At 37.9% G+C, this 15,471-nt stretch overlaps 1 protein-coding gene across 5 annotated transcripts in view; it reads left to right on the top strand.

Moving 5' to 3' along the window:
- The window catches only part of LOC128025992 (adhesion G protein-coupled receptor B3-like), a 147,789-nt gene that overhangs the window by 58,154 nt on the left and 74,164 nt on the right, over positions 1-15,471 (top strand). For 3 of the 5 annotated variants that reach the window (XM_052612648.1, XM_052612647.1, XM_052612646.1), the window contains exons 3-6: positions 5,528-5,638; positions 8,839-9,000; positions 11,667-11,831; positions 13,778-13,942. In XM_052612648.1, coding sequence (XP_052468608.1) covers positions 5,528-5,638; positions 8,839-9,000; positions 11,667-11,831; positions 13,778-13,942 — 603 coding nt within the window. The remainder of the gene's footprint in view (positions 1-5,527; positions 5,639-8,838; positions 9,001-11,666; positions 11,832-13,777; positions 13,943-15,471) is intronic. The other 2 variants (XM_052612649.1, XM_052612650.1) reach the window with 2 other exon arrangements.

Genomic DNA, 15,471 nt, shown 5'->3' with positions numbered 1-15,471 from the left:
AGTGTTATTTCTAAAGTTTAAATTTGCTCACAAAAAAACATTATAGGCCTATAGTTCTGTTGTGTTTGATTTATGTTCGTTTTGCGATAAGACATAATATTTGTTTCCTCAATTAAAGGGGTTCTTTAATGCTTTTTCACTTTTTCAACTTTAGTTAGGCTGTAATGTTGCTGTTTGAGCATAAAAAATATCTGCAAAGTTACAAAGTTCAAAATCCACCTAACAAGGAGTTATTTTATTTAACAGAAATCATTTTTTAAAAACTACAACAGACGACTCGTTTGGACTATCATGCATATTTTTCGGGATTTGTGACATAGCAAATACAGACGAATTGGATGAGATCTGGTTGAACTTAAATTGATTTGCTATTGAAGCAATATTTACACTGAAGCTGGCAGGCGACTATGGTATGGGGCAAGATATTTCCCGACCTAGCGCAGAGTTCTGCAAATCACACCATGCACTGGCACAGCTAACCAATCACAGCACAATTTGTATTTCAGAAGGCGGGTTTTCATTTGATATAGGAGCTATTCGAGCCAAACATGCCAGAATATTTGAAACACCCTTATTTGTAGTGAACAGTTCTGTTTCTTTCTAGCGCTCTGAGAGATGGACTCTCTCAGAGCAAAGGTCTCATGTGTGGTCACACTGACTAAAGAGCTCCGTATTCTTCACATCATTCTTCACACTTTAAACCTCACAGCTGCCTTGATTACAGCTTTCAGCAGCACCTCTTGTTCAGTGATGTTGGGGATGTGTTTGATGAGCTCTTTGTTAAGGTAATGTTTGTGGTTTGAGATCCGTTATTTCAACCCCTGACCTCAGCTGTGCTTACTGTAAAAAAAGGTTGCAGATCAGTTCCAACTTGATTTCCAAATGGACACATATTACCAGGGGTTAAATTGGAACTTGTTTTGTGTGTGTGTGTGTGTGTGTGTGTGGTGGTGGTGGTGGTGGGGGGTGGTCTGTGATTTCAGGCTTTCAAGGGATACACATGTGTATGCAAAGCCTACAAAATGTTATATCAAATGACAAACTATAAAACATATCAAGTTAAGGGAGCCCTCTGCTATGAACACTAAAATGCTCAAAATCATTCTAGATACTGACAGTGTACAAAGCTACATCTGATGACAGTAAAATCAGTGCCTTAAGTTAAGTTTTCAGATAGGTCAAGTGGAAATATTCAGACACATAAATACTACAGAATTTGAATAAAGTAATCAAATGTCTTCGCTGTAAACAAATACATATGAAACCTTCCAATTAAAGTTGCAAATGTCAGTAAAGAGGAGTGAGTGATTGTCTGTCTTTTGTTGTTTAATTAACATTAAAAATGAAACAGGATCTAATATACTGTTGAGGACAGTATGATTAATGTGTATATGCACGGCTCTAATGCACTGTTACACATGTATTTACATTTTTCAGTTGTTTACGTTCTTTGAAGCTATAACTCACTGTTTTTATGTGAATACTCTCCGAGACACATTTATATGTGTCAGAACATTTACACAATAAGCTTGTGAAAAAGAACTCAATTCTGTACTTGCGCGCTGTCTGAGAAGCAGCTTTATGTGTGCGCGTTTTGGGTGCATGCTTACAGTAAACCGTCTCTCAGAAAGTGCGTGAGTTCTGAAATGCGTACTCTTTTGCTGCTTATTGCACTTGAATGGTTTAAAAACCATGAATGCTTAAACTGGCAAGACTTAAAAACACGTGCAGATATATTTTGTCAACAGTTCCAAAAACTCAATTCAATTCAATTCAAGTTTATTTGTATAGCGCTTTTTACGATGCAAATCATTCCAAAGCAACTTAACAGACAATTAAGTTTCTACAATATTAGAAGTAGCTTATCAGTGGTGACTGACAGTTTATGTGCATATGACAGGAATTTTCTGAAAAAAATAATACAAGACGTAGTCAACCAGACGAAGAACATTTATTAACAGCAATCATTATATGATGCACTCATAGCAATATTTGTTGGTTCTGTATGTTGTTTCAGGGTTAGCATCATCTGAGGTCCTCTGAGGGGTTGGCATAACCTCTTCTCAGGTGTTTTGGATCCAGACTGGAGCTTAGCGTAGCTGCTGTTCCAACTGTGTCCAATGTTCACTAATGAGTTACCATCCTGAGCCATGGATGTCCCCGGCCCTGTTGAACCCCTGCGTATTTTGAACCTTTCTGATCTTTAAATGTTTGTTAGTACTCACAGACAATGCATGAAGGCACATGACCCTTAAGCTGGTCTAGAAAAGTCTATTGTAAATCTTGTAATCTGTGAAAACTGAAGCAACATAGTTCTCACTCCTAATGATTAATGTAGGCCTTTATTTATTTGTGCATGTGATTTAAAATTTTGCAGAAAAGTGTTAACATTAACTAACAAGCTCAGTTAAAATAATGCTAATGATCCACATAAGTTATATTTGTTATATATGAATGACTATTAGCATCTTTTACTTGACATTTCACTGACTTATAACTGTTTGCTGATGGAAAGCAAAATACCATGAATCTACACTATTGAATCCCTTTTTAAATTATGTTTACTTATTTTTACTTGTATAACTTTATTTTCTCCCCCTCTCTTTCTCTGACAAAATATATTTTGTCATCCCTTGCTGGAAAGACCAGAATAAACTAGCCTGTCTTTTTTTTTTTTTTCTGGTTTGTGCTGTGTCGATACTACTCTAGCTGGAGAGCAGTGGAAGTTAATGAACTAATTAGCTGACATAATGAGAGCACCAGCAATCCCACAATATATACTGATGACCACTGGTATTTTCAGCTGAGAAAATGAAGATTACAGCTTCAGTTATCCGAGGTACAAGCCTGGTGTTAAAGGGACAGTTCTCTCGAAAAATCATGATTTAACCACACTCATGTTGTTCCAAACCTGTGTTACATTCTTTTGTGAAATGCAAAAGACGATATTTTGAATGGTCCATAATAGTATTGGAAACCATTGATTTTCATTTTATGTTCCACAGAAGAACGAAAGACATACTGGTTTCAAATGAGATGAGGGTGAGAGAATAATGACAGATTTTTTTTACATGAGCTATTCCCTAAAGAGCTATTTTCAATTGTCTTTTATATTTTTTAAATTATAGTTATGTCTGCTGTGAAATATGTAGACAATTTTTGTCTGCAGCCACCTGAAGAAATCAAAAAGTATTCCTCAAATCTCTTAATTCGTCAGTGTCTAACTATGAATCTGGTCGAAACATTTAGTAACATTGTATTGCACTTATGGTATGGTGTATTTTTAATCGATTCATTTGTATGCTTATGTTTTTGTCTATTGACTAATTTCTACTAGACAAAATATTAACTGAGAAACTGTCGCGTTGTTCTCATATTAAAGTTCCGTTTAAGAAATTATCTTCTCTTTTACTCATGAGCTCCCCTTGCTGCTCCCAGTGACATCTAAATTTCTTGTCCCTGTGTCTGAAGGTGTCATATTTCATTTGAGAGCTAGCATAGGTTATGATTTTCAGTTAGAAATTACTCAAATATAAGTCATTTCTTCACACAAAGCTATCGAAAACTTCAGAAGACCTGGAATATATAGCACAGGAGATGTATGGACTACTTTTATGATGCATTTATTCCATTTTAGAGCTAGACAGCACATGCTACAATGCCGGCATTCTTCAAATTGTAACTTTTTCTGTTCCACGGAAGAAGAAAAAGTTGTGGGTTTGGAACAACATGATTAAATTATGATAGCATGTTCATTATCTTAGGTGAGATACTACTTAGGTGAGATAGTAAAGGAAGAGCCCACCCCACAAAAGACATTTGCTGAAAACTTGCTAAAACATATCTAAGATGAGTTTGTTTCTTCATCAAAACGGATCTTCTGCAGTGAATGGTGTTGTCAGAATAAGTACTTACAGCTGATTAAAACATCCAGTCCATCAATTAATGTCAATTAAACCTTATTTTTAAGGTTTATTAACTTAAACGGTCACTTCTGGCCAATGAGCTCAAAATCCACCAACATTGGTTTGTTAACTCTTTTGGATCTCTGCATATTTCTCTAAAGCAGCAAAATGTAGAACATACCTTATTTATAACCCATACACACATTCCCACTTGTAACATCTTCAAATGCAGTTCCAGTGTGGCATTGTGTCAGGGAAATAAAAATGTGTTGCTTGAGGACAGCCCCTTGCACCCACACTAATGTTTTTGTGACTTATGTTGCAGAGTGACATTGCTATAATTTATACAGTATGTTCTGTTCTGTGGGCATGGGCGAGGCAGTGCTTTGAATTTGTTTTCATTTTTTATTTATTTATTTATTTATTTTAAGTTGTACTGGAGAAAGCAGAAAGGGAGTGGGGAAATGCTCTGGGCCCACCTGGGTCAAGGACAGAGCCATAAACATGTGAATGACCGAATGGCTCTTGGAGGCCTGAAGTCTTCTGCATTATACTCAGTGTAGCTTTTAAACACAGCCTTTCACCTCAAACCTTTACTTCTCGCTGTTGTAACATCAAGGTTTCTGTTTTTAGGGTGTTAAACTTGAGGTAAAGGACATCGTGCCTTCTTTTACCTCTCACATCAGTGAAGTAATTCCCAATTAGCAATGGAAGCATGGCTGTGTCTTACTGCTTTTGATCTGTTTCAACTCCATCTATAAAGCATGCACTGAAAACAAGACTGCAACCCCCTAAAGATAAAAAGAAATGTTTTATACATGGATCGAGACAAGTAAAAATAGAAGGGAGATTCTAAAAGGGTAACGGTTACGCTCCCAGTGAGGCTTTTCGGATGGGGACATTTGTTTGTTTTCTGACAAAACAGTTCAAATGAATTAATTGATTCTGATAAGAACAAAGAGAAATTAGCCATATTGTTGTGCTGAAAAGAGTGTAATTAATCCAAAATGAGTGATACACAGCTTAGCATACAATTGCGAGATAATTCATCTTTTGATATTCTGATAGATATAACAGCACATAATTCCTTTACTAATTCTGGGTCTTAACTAACTAATTATTCCAAAAGCCTGGATCTGTTACAGGCACTGTGGATCAATCTAGCATGTCCATGACACCCCTTCCCTCGCCACACCCCCCTTCCTTCCTCTGTGGCTTTCCAACGGCTTTCACATTTTCTTTTCTCTTTTTTTATCCTTTCTTTCTTTTTTTTTGGGAGGGGAGGGGTGGAGGTTAATTCAACGTCTTGTTAAAAAGCTAATGTAAGTTGATTTTGCATGTGTTTCTATGTGTCATAGCTGTGCTTCTAAGCTCAATTAATACTCCCAGCTCACCACTGATAAACCGTTCTGTGCACTGTTGTTTGCTTTCCTAGAAAGGCTAAAGCTAAAGTACAAGAGTGACAAGTAAAGTAAAGTTGTCCATGTGTGATATCCTTTTATTTTGTCTTAAAACCATGTACTGCGAGCCACCTGTGCTAAGCTCTTTTTCCCTTTTCTCTCTCTCTTTCTGAAGATTTTGTATCAAAGTCTAGTTTTCATGAACCTCTATTCTGTCCCTAGAATATGGAATGATCGGAGAACATACAGTAAAAAGTCAGCGGCCAAGATCAGTACATGACACAAAGGGCCTACAGGAGCGAGATGAATCTGCTAAATTTATGGCACAAACTGGTAATACAATAGTTATGCTTCTTTCTTTTCCAATGTAAACTAAACTTAATTTTCATCTTAAGTCACTTGCATGCTATCTTCTGTACTGCACCTTTAAGTGGCAATGTTTATTTACCATATTTATTTTTTTGTCCCTCTTCCACTTAGTAAATACAGAGGAAAAAATGACAAAATTGGCCATTTCTCCAAATTGATACCATGCTCAATTGGACTTCTGGTTTCTATTTGTTTTGATGGATTTGAAGGCTTTTTTTAAACCACTAAAAGCAATAAATATAGGCCAGACTTGTTAAAACAGAGATTAATTAAGTGACAATTAAATGGTAAACATTTAACACTAAACATTTGTGGTTATCCAGCTGTTTAGAGGTGAAATAACCCTTATATATTACCTTTTAAAGTGCCAAAAAAAAAACAAGGCCTGTAGAAACTAAGATTTTTTCCTTTTATTTTCCTTTGCTTTAATTTCCCTGTTTTTCTTTTTTGATTTCATTTGTTTCCTGCATGTACTCTAGATGATCTGTAGCTATTATGGGGAGGGACGTTAAGCAGCCATCTTATTTTGTTTTAAGTTTTGCACCTTTTGTATATTTGTGACATTTGTGTAGCACTTAATATCATTTAAGTTGCAAATCATTGTACATACTAAACCTTAACAACCTTGTTTCCATTCCAATCAGTCATTTATGTGTTTATTTATTTCCATTTATAAATGAAAATCGGTACAGAATGTCATTCATCCTGCATTTAGTTTCTCATTTCAGATTGTCTGATTTGTTGTACCACTTCATCCAGAGTTGATCCACCTTTCGATCTAATCTAATCTCTGAGAATGGCAGAGGAAATTGTCCATATGTACCCAAGGTCATTGCCAGTAGTTTCTCAAGATGTTAGAACAAACAAACCAGTCTTCAGTGTACAAGCAAACAAAAATGTGCATACATTTTGAGCATACAAGCCTACATTATTTAATGCTCATAAGGCTTTAACTGAACTGTTTTAACAAGATTTGACTTAAAAATAATAAAAATGAATAAAACTTAATGATATCAATTATTAAATGTTTAAGTTAAATATATTCCTTCTCATACTATCCCTTTATTCAGCATCACATGGCAATTGGATTGTTATATTGTGGATATTGGTAAAGTGCTTTTAGGGAGACAGTTTTCGTACATGTCAAATTCTCTGGAAATCAAATGTCTTTTATTAGTGCTTGGTCTGGCCATGCAATTGCTCATTGGGAATTACAGGCGATCCAGAGTGTAAAATTTAGTGAACAGATATAAAACACAAAGCTAATCTCAAAAATGTGTTTGCCAGAAAGCAGCCTATGCTTTCAAACCAACAATTATATGAACTTTATTCAGTAATCCTGTATTCTAATGCCAGCAAACAATGCCAATGATTGAATTGACATTACAGTTGGTAAATCATAATCTTTCCAGCTCAGAACCATAATCAACGGGTATTTCTAACAGCTTTGATTGTTTGGATTTTACAAAAAAAAAGTTCTTACATCAAGTGATTCTCAAATGTGACTAGCTCTGCCGAAAATTGCAGTGATCTGCTGAATATGCTGGGGGACATGCAAACCATCCCCTTTTTTCTCTACAATCTTCAATTCTAATTGATTTCGCTTCAAAGAGTCAAGAAGCTTTAGCATAAATCCAGAAGATCTGAGATCTAAAAGAGTGAAGCGCAGTCTAGACAGCGGGCCAGAGGTCTGTTCTTCTGTGCAGCTTTAGTTAGTAGAAAACTAACTCCCATCAAAGATCATTCTCTAACTTTTAGAAGCCATGTTGCATGCATTCTGCATAGTTTACCATATTTTATATATTTCATCTATTAGTTTGTTTGCCTTTTTCCTTTCAGTTTATTTCATCTAATTGGTTGCATGTATGATTTTAAAATATAAATATGAATTTAAACCTTAGTACTTTTAGGATGCTAATATAATAAAAGCTTCAATTATGATATGTATTTTGTAGCCACATATTCAAATGGATATGATCCTGTTTTGAATATGCATAGATGTATCAATGTATAAATGCCAATCAGGTTTTGATCTAAATCTTTCAATATATTTGTAGATTGTATTATGTTTAATGCCGTTATTATGTATGGGCCATCCACCAGGACAAGTTTGCACATTTGTGCCTCTAGAAATCTTCCTTCCTGCAGAGTTTAACTGTGTCTGAAACCAAAGGCAGATTTTGCTTCCCAGTCAGTCAATGATTTAACAGACAACATGTCCGTATGAAGGTACTTCCTAAGTAAACTGGTGTGAAACCGCACCATAATGTCATATATAATGATTTAGATCAAATTCAAGTGGGCTTAGAAATAACCTAATGAATATTTAATGCTTTTTTCTCAGCTGAAATGGAATCACAAGTTATTCAGTTTTAAATGTCATTATAAGTTATAAATTATATTTATAAACTAAACTTTTGTAATGCTCTGTCAGGAAAAAATGTTTATTTCTTTAAGCAACTGCACACAGAGGATAGTAAGAAATAAGTAGGTACAGTTCACTCAAAAATTAATAACTCATCAGTTATTACACTCATGTCATTACAGACCGGAATGACCTTTTTCTGTGGAACAAAAAAGAAGATATTTTGAAACATGCCCATTATTTATGTATATTTTGTCCATACAGTGCAAATCAGTAATGTCAAGTGTTATTCTGAAATGCACTAAATTTCATTTAATGGACAAAAGCGGCTGAAAAATTATTTCAAATAGAAGTAAATGACATGACTGTGGGTAAATGAAGACTCATTTTTGAGTGAACGGTTCCTTTAAGACCAGACCATTTCTGATTAAATTAAACTTAGTAGAAAGGATGTTGGCATTTTTCCAGTCTTGGAAAACCAAACACATCTAAACTAAGCTAATCAAGGATTTAAATGAATATGTGTGTTTGAGTTGAACTCTGCAGAAAAGTAGATCTCTATGAGAAGGACTGGGTGTCTCTGCTCTTGGACATTGAAAGTCATTCAGGCAGGATCATATCAAATAAGGCCTGATGCTCCTTTTGAGCTCATCCCAATTGCTCTTGGAGCCTTTAAGATTTACTCTGGCTTCTTAGTATGTAACTTAGTGAGGCCCTTCCTGCTCCTACTGGCTCCACCCCCTCGGGGTGTCACATGACCATGTTACTGCTTTTAACTGGTGTCACCCTTCTCCTACAGGTGACCCTGGTGCTGAGGAGTGGTCCCAGTGGAGCTCTTGCTCAGTTACATGCGGTCAAGGGTCGCAGGTGCGAACAAGAACATGTGTCTCACCATACGGATCACACTGCAGCGGCCCTTTAAGAGAATCCAGGGTGTGCAATAACACTGCCCCCTGCCCAGGTAGTGTTAGTCACAGACACTGGACTGTCCTTCAGAATCTGTATCTTTCATCATTCAGGGCAGAAATTTGCTGTCGTTTTCCACTTGTTTGCTGTTATTGCTTCATGTTAGATTTTTTATGTGCAATGTATTATTATAATTTTCAGAATTATTATTTATCTGTGTCTGCTCTGATTTTTCCACTTGTGTATTTAGTCATTCATCTTGTCATTTGTTTGGTTTATGTTGCTTCATCAATTTTCTCTTTCTTTTGCCACTCTTTTCATGTCCCTCTTCACAATGTGTGACTTAGCGGAGCTTTTTATATAATTCCAACACAAACCTTGCTCTAATACGAAGCGAGAGAGTGTTTATTGGTGCATGCAGATGTAAAATGTAGAAGAAAGGTGAAAAAGACTAATATATCCCCTTGTGGCCAGAAAAGCGACCTGGATTACCTTCTCTTTTTAAAATCTTTAATTACTGGAGGTATCGACCTTTAATTAATCATTTTCTGAGGTGCCATCTTAATGGAGTTGAGTTCAACGATACTTTAGCACCATTGAACTTGCTGTCACGGGCTAACTGGATTTTTATTTCGAGTAAAGGGCGTGAAAAGAGGCTTGTTGTCCCCCCATCATGAGCTTTGAAAATGCAGTTCAGCTCTTTTAGGACTATTGGTATTGGTAAATTAATGCTGTTTAGACGTTACCTCACAAGCATTGAAGTAAAAGGGCATGAAAAGAGACTTGTTTTGTTTACACCATTAGCTCTAAAAGTGGCAATTCAGCTCTTTAAGACTTTTTATATGGCTAAATCAATGTGGTTTACACAGCAAATAAAATAAATAAATGATTATTCATAGTGAAACCATAGGTAGTTTTAATAATTTAGTTGATAAACAGCAATCTTTGACCACGATATAGACATATATCATGGTCAAAGACATATATATTTAGACATATACTGTTTATATATATATCCAGTTTGGTTGTTGGAAATGGCTTGGAGGCACATATAAATGACATAAGGCTAGACCAGAGTTTAAGGGTTTGGAAATAAGACCACCATGTCTCTTGAATGATCAAATAAAACTATTTATTCCCCTTCTGGTCTAGCTTGGACAGCAGCCTAATTGAGCACAACATTGCTTTTCTTTTGAGGGCAACCTCAAAAGTTAAACTTATTTACATCATTTTACTGTGATTTGCAGCAAAATAAAAGCATTAGGGGAATAGGTTATGTACTAGTACACAAGGCTTTCACACTAGGGTATGTGTTTTATAGATTAGTTCATGTAGCCAGCTGCATATATAGAGAAATTCAAAATAAAAATGCAACTCATCCCAGTGAATCCACATTCCCCTCTAGACATCTTTTGAGAACAAATCAGTTTTTTTTTTTTCAAAGTATTTATCAAACACAGTCCATAAAATTAGCAGCAATGTCCTCAAAGGAAATAATTTTGATAGAGTAAAATAAATAGGATAATTGGTTGTCTTGGATAGTTTTTTCCTTGGTTTTCATTGATGAGGGGACGTCAAAAAATTTGACTATGATGGCTGACTATGTTGTATCTTATACTACCAGTCAATAATAGATAGAAAATACAGTAAAATCAGAATTATTGTACAATATTATTACAATTAAAAATCATTGTTTTCTATTATTTATATATTAGCATGTAATACATTTTTCTTATGGTTAAGCCGAATTTCCAGCAGCCATTACTCCAGTCTTTAGTGTCACATGATCCTTCAGAAATCATTATAGGATTCTGATTTGGTTCTCAAGTGACATCTTATGATAATCAAATTTGAAATCAAAAATATTAAGCATCTTTGCTGAATATAAGTATTAATTTCTTTGGTATTGTAGCTAACTTCAAATACATTAGCACAAAAGTACTGTAAAACTGGATGTACAGACTTTGTAGACTTTTAAAAAAAAAAAAAAAAAATCCTTTATTTTGCTATTCCATTAAAACCAATTTTTGGTTTACAAACCACTAGTCCATCTGTATACTTTTAATTACAAGTCAAAAGAATGGCATTTGTTTGGTGACATCGCCTTTTATCTTTATAGATGAGAGTCCAAAAGTAAATAAAAAAGCTTCCTGTTAATGGCTGTCATTGAGCTGGTTTTTGTAAAGTCTGGCTTTCCATGAGTGCTTTAACGAGAGTTGGTTTTTAATTAATGCTCTTTGAGTGGGATTGGAGTTTTCATTATACAGTAAGAGCATTAGAGAGGGGGATTTGATGTTTGGAGGGGAAACGGTGCCCAGCAGTCTTGACACTGATGACTGGATTTAGCCCCAGTAAGTGTGCGTGCAGAACACACACCTGGGACTTTGATAAGTAAGCTAAGAGAGCTGAGACGAATTCAGCGCGGCTGCGGCAGCCCTCACGGCACGTTTTTCATCACACTAAAACAAAAGAATGTCATCAGCCGTGGTGCTAGGGATGGGGGTGGAGTGGTATGGGATTGGTAAAGGTAAATTGTAAAGAAAAGGGGAAATGATACAGTTGTTTGGATTCATTGCGGCTGTGTAACAGCTGTTGATAAACAGGCTCACTGAGTCAATGCTGGAGGTGTTTCACTGCTGCATTTGAATGAGGATGCGTGTGGGGGTGTGTGCATGCCATGAGCAGTGTGTATGTGTCTTAACTCTTATCCTCTTTTGGCAGTGCACGGTGTGTGGGAAGAGTGGTCTCCATGGAGCCTCTGCTCTTTCACCTGTGGGCGGGGTCATCGCACCCGCACTAGGGCGTGCGCTCCACCCCAGCACGGAGGAAGAGCGTGTGAGGGACCCGAGACCCAGAGCAAACTCTGCAACATTGCCCTCTGCCCAGGTCTGTGTGCTTCAGATGCAATGCTTTCTCCCATCCTCATTCTCATCTCGCCTCATCCTGTCTCATCTTGCTTCACCTTATCTGTTCTCTTGTTTCCTTTTCTCCTCTTGTCTCTAACCTACTGTTCAATTCTGTATTGTTTTCTTCTATTATTTTCCATTCTTCTTGTCTTATCCCATCTGCTATTCCTGTGCTTTTCTCTTCTTGTCTTTCCTTTTGTCCTCTGTTCTTTTCTCATCTCGTCTCTCGTCTCTACTGAGTCATTCTCTCTTTTTTCCGAATCTGATGCCTCCATGTTCCCCTGAGCCTTTTGCTTTTCTAGCCATTCTCTAACTGTAATCAATTTTGTTGTAAATTGAAGACCACTCCACTAATTTGGATGTGGTTATGAGCCACCATCCTCCGAGAATGATTTGGTGAAATTAAGCCTGACATGGAAGCCCCTCAATGTTTGATCCCATCTATAAAGAATCAAAGCTCATATCACATGGAGGTAGCTCTGGGGAGTAAGCAGCAGCTGCCAGCGGTGGAACATTACATGATCAATTACGGAATAGTTTATTACGTGGGACAGAGAGGGAATGGATGTGTTCACAAGGCTTCTTGGCATGTTGAAAGCAGCCATGTGTGGCGTGCAATAAAACCCACAAGGCTGAGAGAAACACAGTTTCAAACTCAACCTATTATAGAGCTAAACTAAAAATTGCATAAGCACAATTGCCTGTGAATGATAGCCACTTAGAGTTACTATAAACTATAGATGGGTAAGTACTGTAACAGACTGTCTAATCTTGGTTATTGTTGGTCTCATGCTTTAAAAGTCTTATCCCATTCGGCAAAAAAAGATGCAATTAGCCCCACTTAACACCTCTGTGTTGTGTTTTTTAGCACGAACTCACCCAGAGCTTGTGCTGTTGCCAGATTCTGGCGTGCATATTTTGGTCTGAGGCTTTTAAAGTTGACCTCAGAGCTCAGGTGTGATAAAAAGCCTCCACTGTTTTCAACAGATTTCTTCTGGATTGTAAGTGGAACGAACCACTAGCCCAATATATTCACCGGCTAGTTAGTGAGCCTCACTTAGGCAGTATTATTACCTCTTTCCTTGGGGCTAATGGCAGTAGTCGTAATTCCAAATGTATATCTTTTTTTCTCTTTCTCTTTCTCTCTCTCTCTGTTTCATATATCATATCTGTCCTAATCCTGATTGTATTCTAATTGAAGCACTCATATTCAAATCATTGTGGATTTTTCAATGCTAGCAGAAATTACAAAGAAGGAAATGTTCCATATATGAGAAAGTTAACCTGAAGGGTGAAATGTGTAATTTCTGTTCCAAACAGAATTACAGATAAAACTTGATTATTACATATCTATAGAAAAAAATATGAAGGGTTCTTGCAGGGGCTGAAGGTACCAACCTGGTGCAAGATTGTTGTGGGTAGTTTCCTGAGCATTGCTATGTGATTGATTAGGTGTTATTTTTTTATTGTTAGCATGTTGCAATGAGGTTGTTAAGGTGTTCTAAGTGGGTGCTAGTTTACTTATGTCCAAAATCACACGCACCATTGCATAGAAAAGTAATTGTTCTTCTGCAAATGAAATATTAAAACACCACTAATGTTTCTAAACATTTACATTTATGCATATGTGAAAAGCTTTTACCCACACCCTTTTGCACTAAAAAGGTATGCATTTTATTACTTAATGCATTCTCTGGGAATCAAACCCATGACCTGTTGCAAGCAACATGCTCTGTTATGTGAGTAGGTGTTATTCTAAGTAGGACCAGACAAACGGTTGCAGTTCAATTTGGTACCACTAGTGGCACAGTAATTACACACTTCACCTTATATTTGCACAATATGGCAGGTAAAGTCAACTTAATCAGAAGATGCTAAACCTAAATTTTCCAAACCCAGCTTACTTACTTTTCTCAAAATTGTCAGTGGATGGGCAGTGGCAGGAGTGGAGTGCATGGAGTGATTGCTCGGTGACCTGTGCCAACGGAACACAACAGCGAAAGAGGCAGTGCTCAGCGGCTGCTCATGGGGGATCTGAGTGCAGAGGACACTGGGCGGAGAGCAGAGAATGCTCCAACCCTGAATGCACAGGTACGACTCAGGATCCTTCTAAATCTCATTAACTCAAAACAAAATCAAGGTGTATATTTTTCTTTCAGTATTTTTTAAGGGATTTTCTCTCTTGAAAATCCAAAGAGGAGAAAAATAAATACCTTTTAGCAGTAGGACAGTTTTAATAACCCCATGAATCTGATAAACATGTTTATTATAGAGCACTGCAGTGAATACATATTTTTGTAGGCTATATGGTAAGTTAGCATTAACCTGGTCCCCTTCGATACTACACTTGTACTGCGTCTGCTAAGACGCTATGGGAAAAAGCTTTTTTTCACCTGAACTGAAGCCTTTTTTCAATCATGCAGTGAAACTGCAAATAAAAATCAAACCAATGGCTTGGCAGTGGAGCTGCACGAGCCTATGGTGACAAAGCCCCCAAAGCCGGTCAGAATGGGCAAGGCATTTGGCTATATAAGTGGGCGTTCCCCACAGGATTCTCAGATTTCTTCTCCTTTAGCGACAACTATGCTCAATGCTGATTCGAAGCCTGCTCGCCATTGACACACCTTTGCAGCTGGAATTGGGACCTCTCAACATGGCTGACCTGCTTTCCCGCTGCTTCAGGGACGCAGCAGGTCTGGTCCTTTTCCCCTGCCGCCATCTGGCAATTCTAAAAGAGCTTACTAAAAGATCAAACTGGCATTGTTGCAAATGGCGGGTCATTACTGAGTATACCCTGCACTCCGATGACGGCCACAATGATTGAGTTTCCTGCTTGGGGAGATCCTACATGGAAGCTGTGCTTTCGGGAACTGAATGTTCTCACTGTGAGAACTTCAGTCCCACCTCTCTTCGCTCACAGATCACTTTCTTTTCAGAGAGCGACTCCACTCCTCGCACCCTCCTGTTTTCGGGGGAGAGGACTCGAGTGTCTGGCTGTGAGTGAGCTCACATCGGCTCAGATCCCATGTGCCTTGCCCTCCCCCCAGAGAGGGTCTGATCAGCATCCCTCTGCCAGTGTGCGAACGACCTGGTCTCATTTAGGGGAAGTGAGCAAAAGTTGCTTGATAAAAGCTTGTCATTAACAGCCTTGGATGCGGCGTAGCTGTTGGGCTCGATGACCGACCCTACCCCCTTGCCATTGTCCTTGCCCATCGCCGTTTAAGACAGGATGGATGATGAACTTAACTGTATCGTCTCAAAAGCGGGTTCAAAGAGCTAGGTTGGGGTGGTCTCTCCCAGAGGAGCCCTCTTGCAGTCATCTGGATGAATGGAACCTGCTGGGGTGCCGCCAGGCCCCTAGTCAGCGTTTCCCTCCATTCTTCCAGAAGATCCATGACGAACTCACCAGATCGTGGCACGCTCCCTACTCCGCCCACCTCCATGTTTCATCGGCCCTCACTTCTATTGACGACACTGAAGAGAAGAGGTACGATAAGCTGCCTCACTTGGATGAGTCTATGGCCGTGCATCTCTGCCTGCCCATGGCTATTGGCTGGAGAACAAATGCCACTCACCCATCCAAGCTGTGGACCACTTCAGATCTCACTGGATGCACCTAC

Source organism: Carassius gibelio, chromosome A13 (genome assembly GCF_023724105.1).
Source record: "Carassius gibelio isolate Cgi1373 ecotype wild population from Czech Republic chromosome A13, carGib1.2-hapl.c, whole genome shotgun sequence".
Classification (NCBI taxonomy): Eukaryota; Metazoa; Chordata; class Actinopteri; order Cypriniformes; family Cyprinidae; genus Carassius; species Carassius gibelio.
This window is presented reverse-complemented; position numbering and strand designations above follow the sequence as displayed.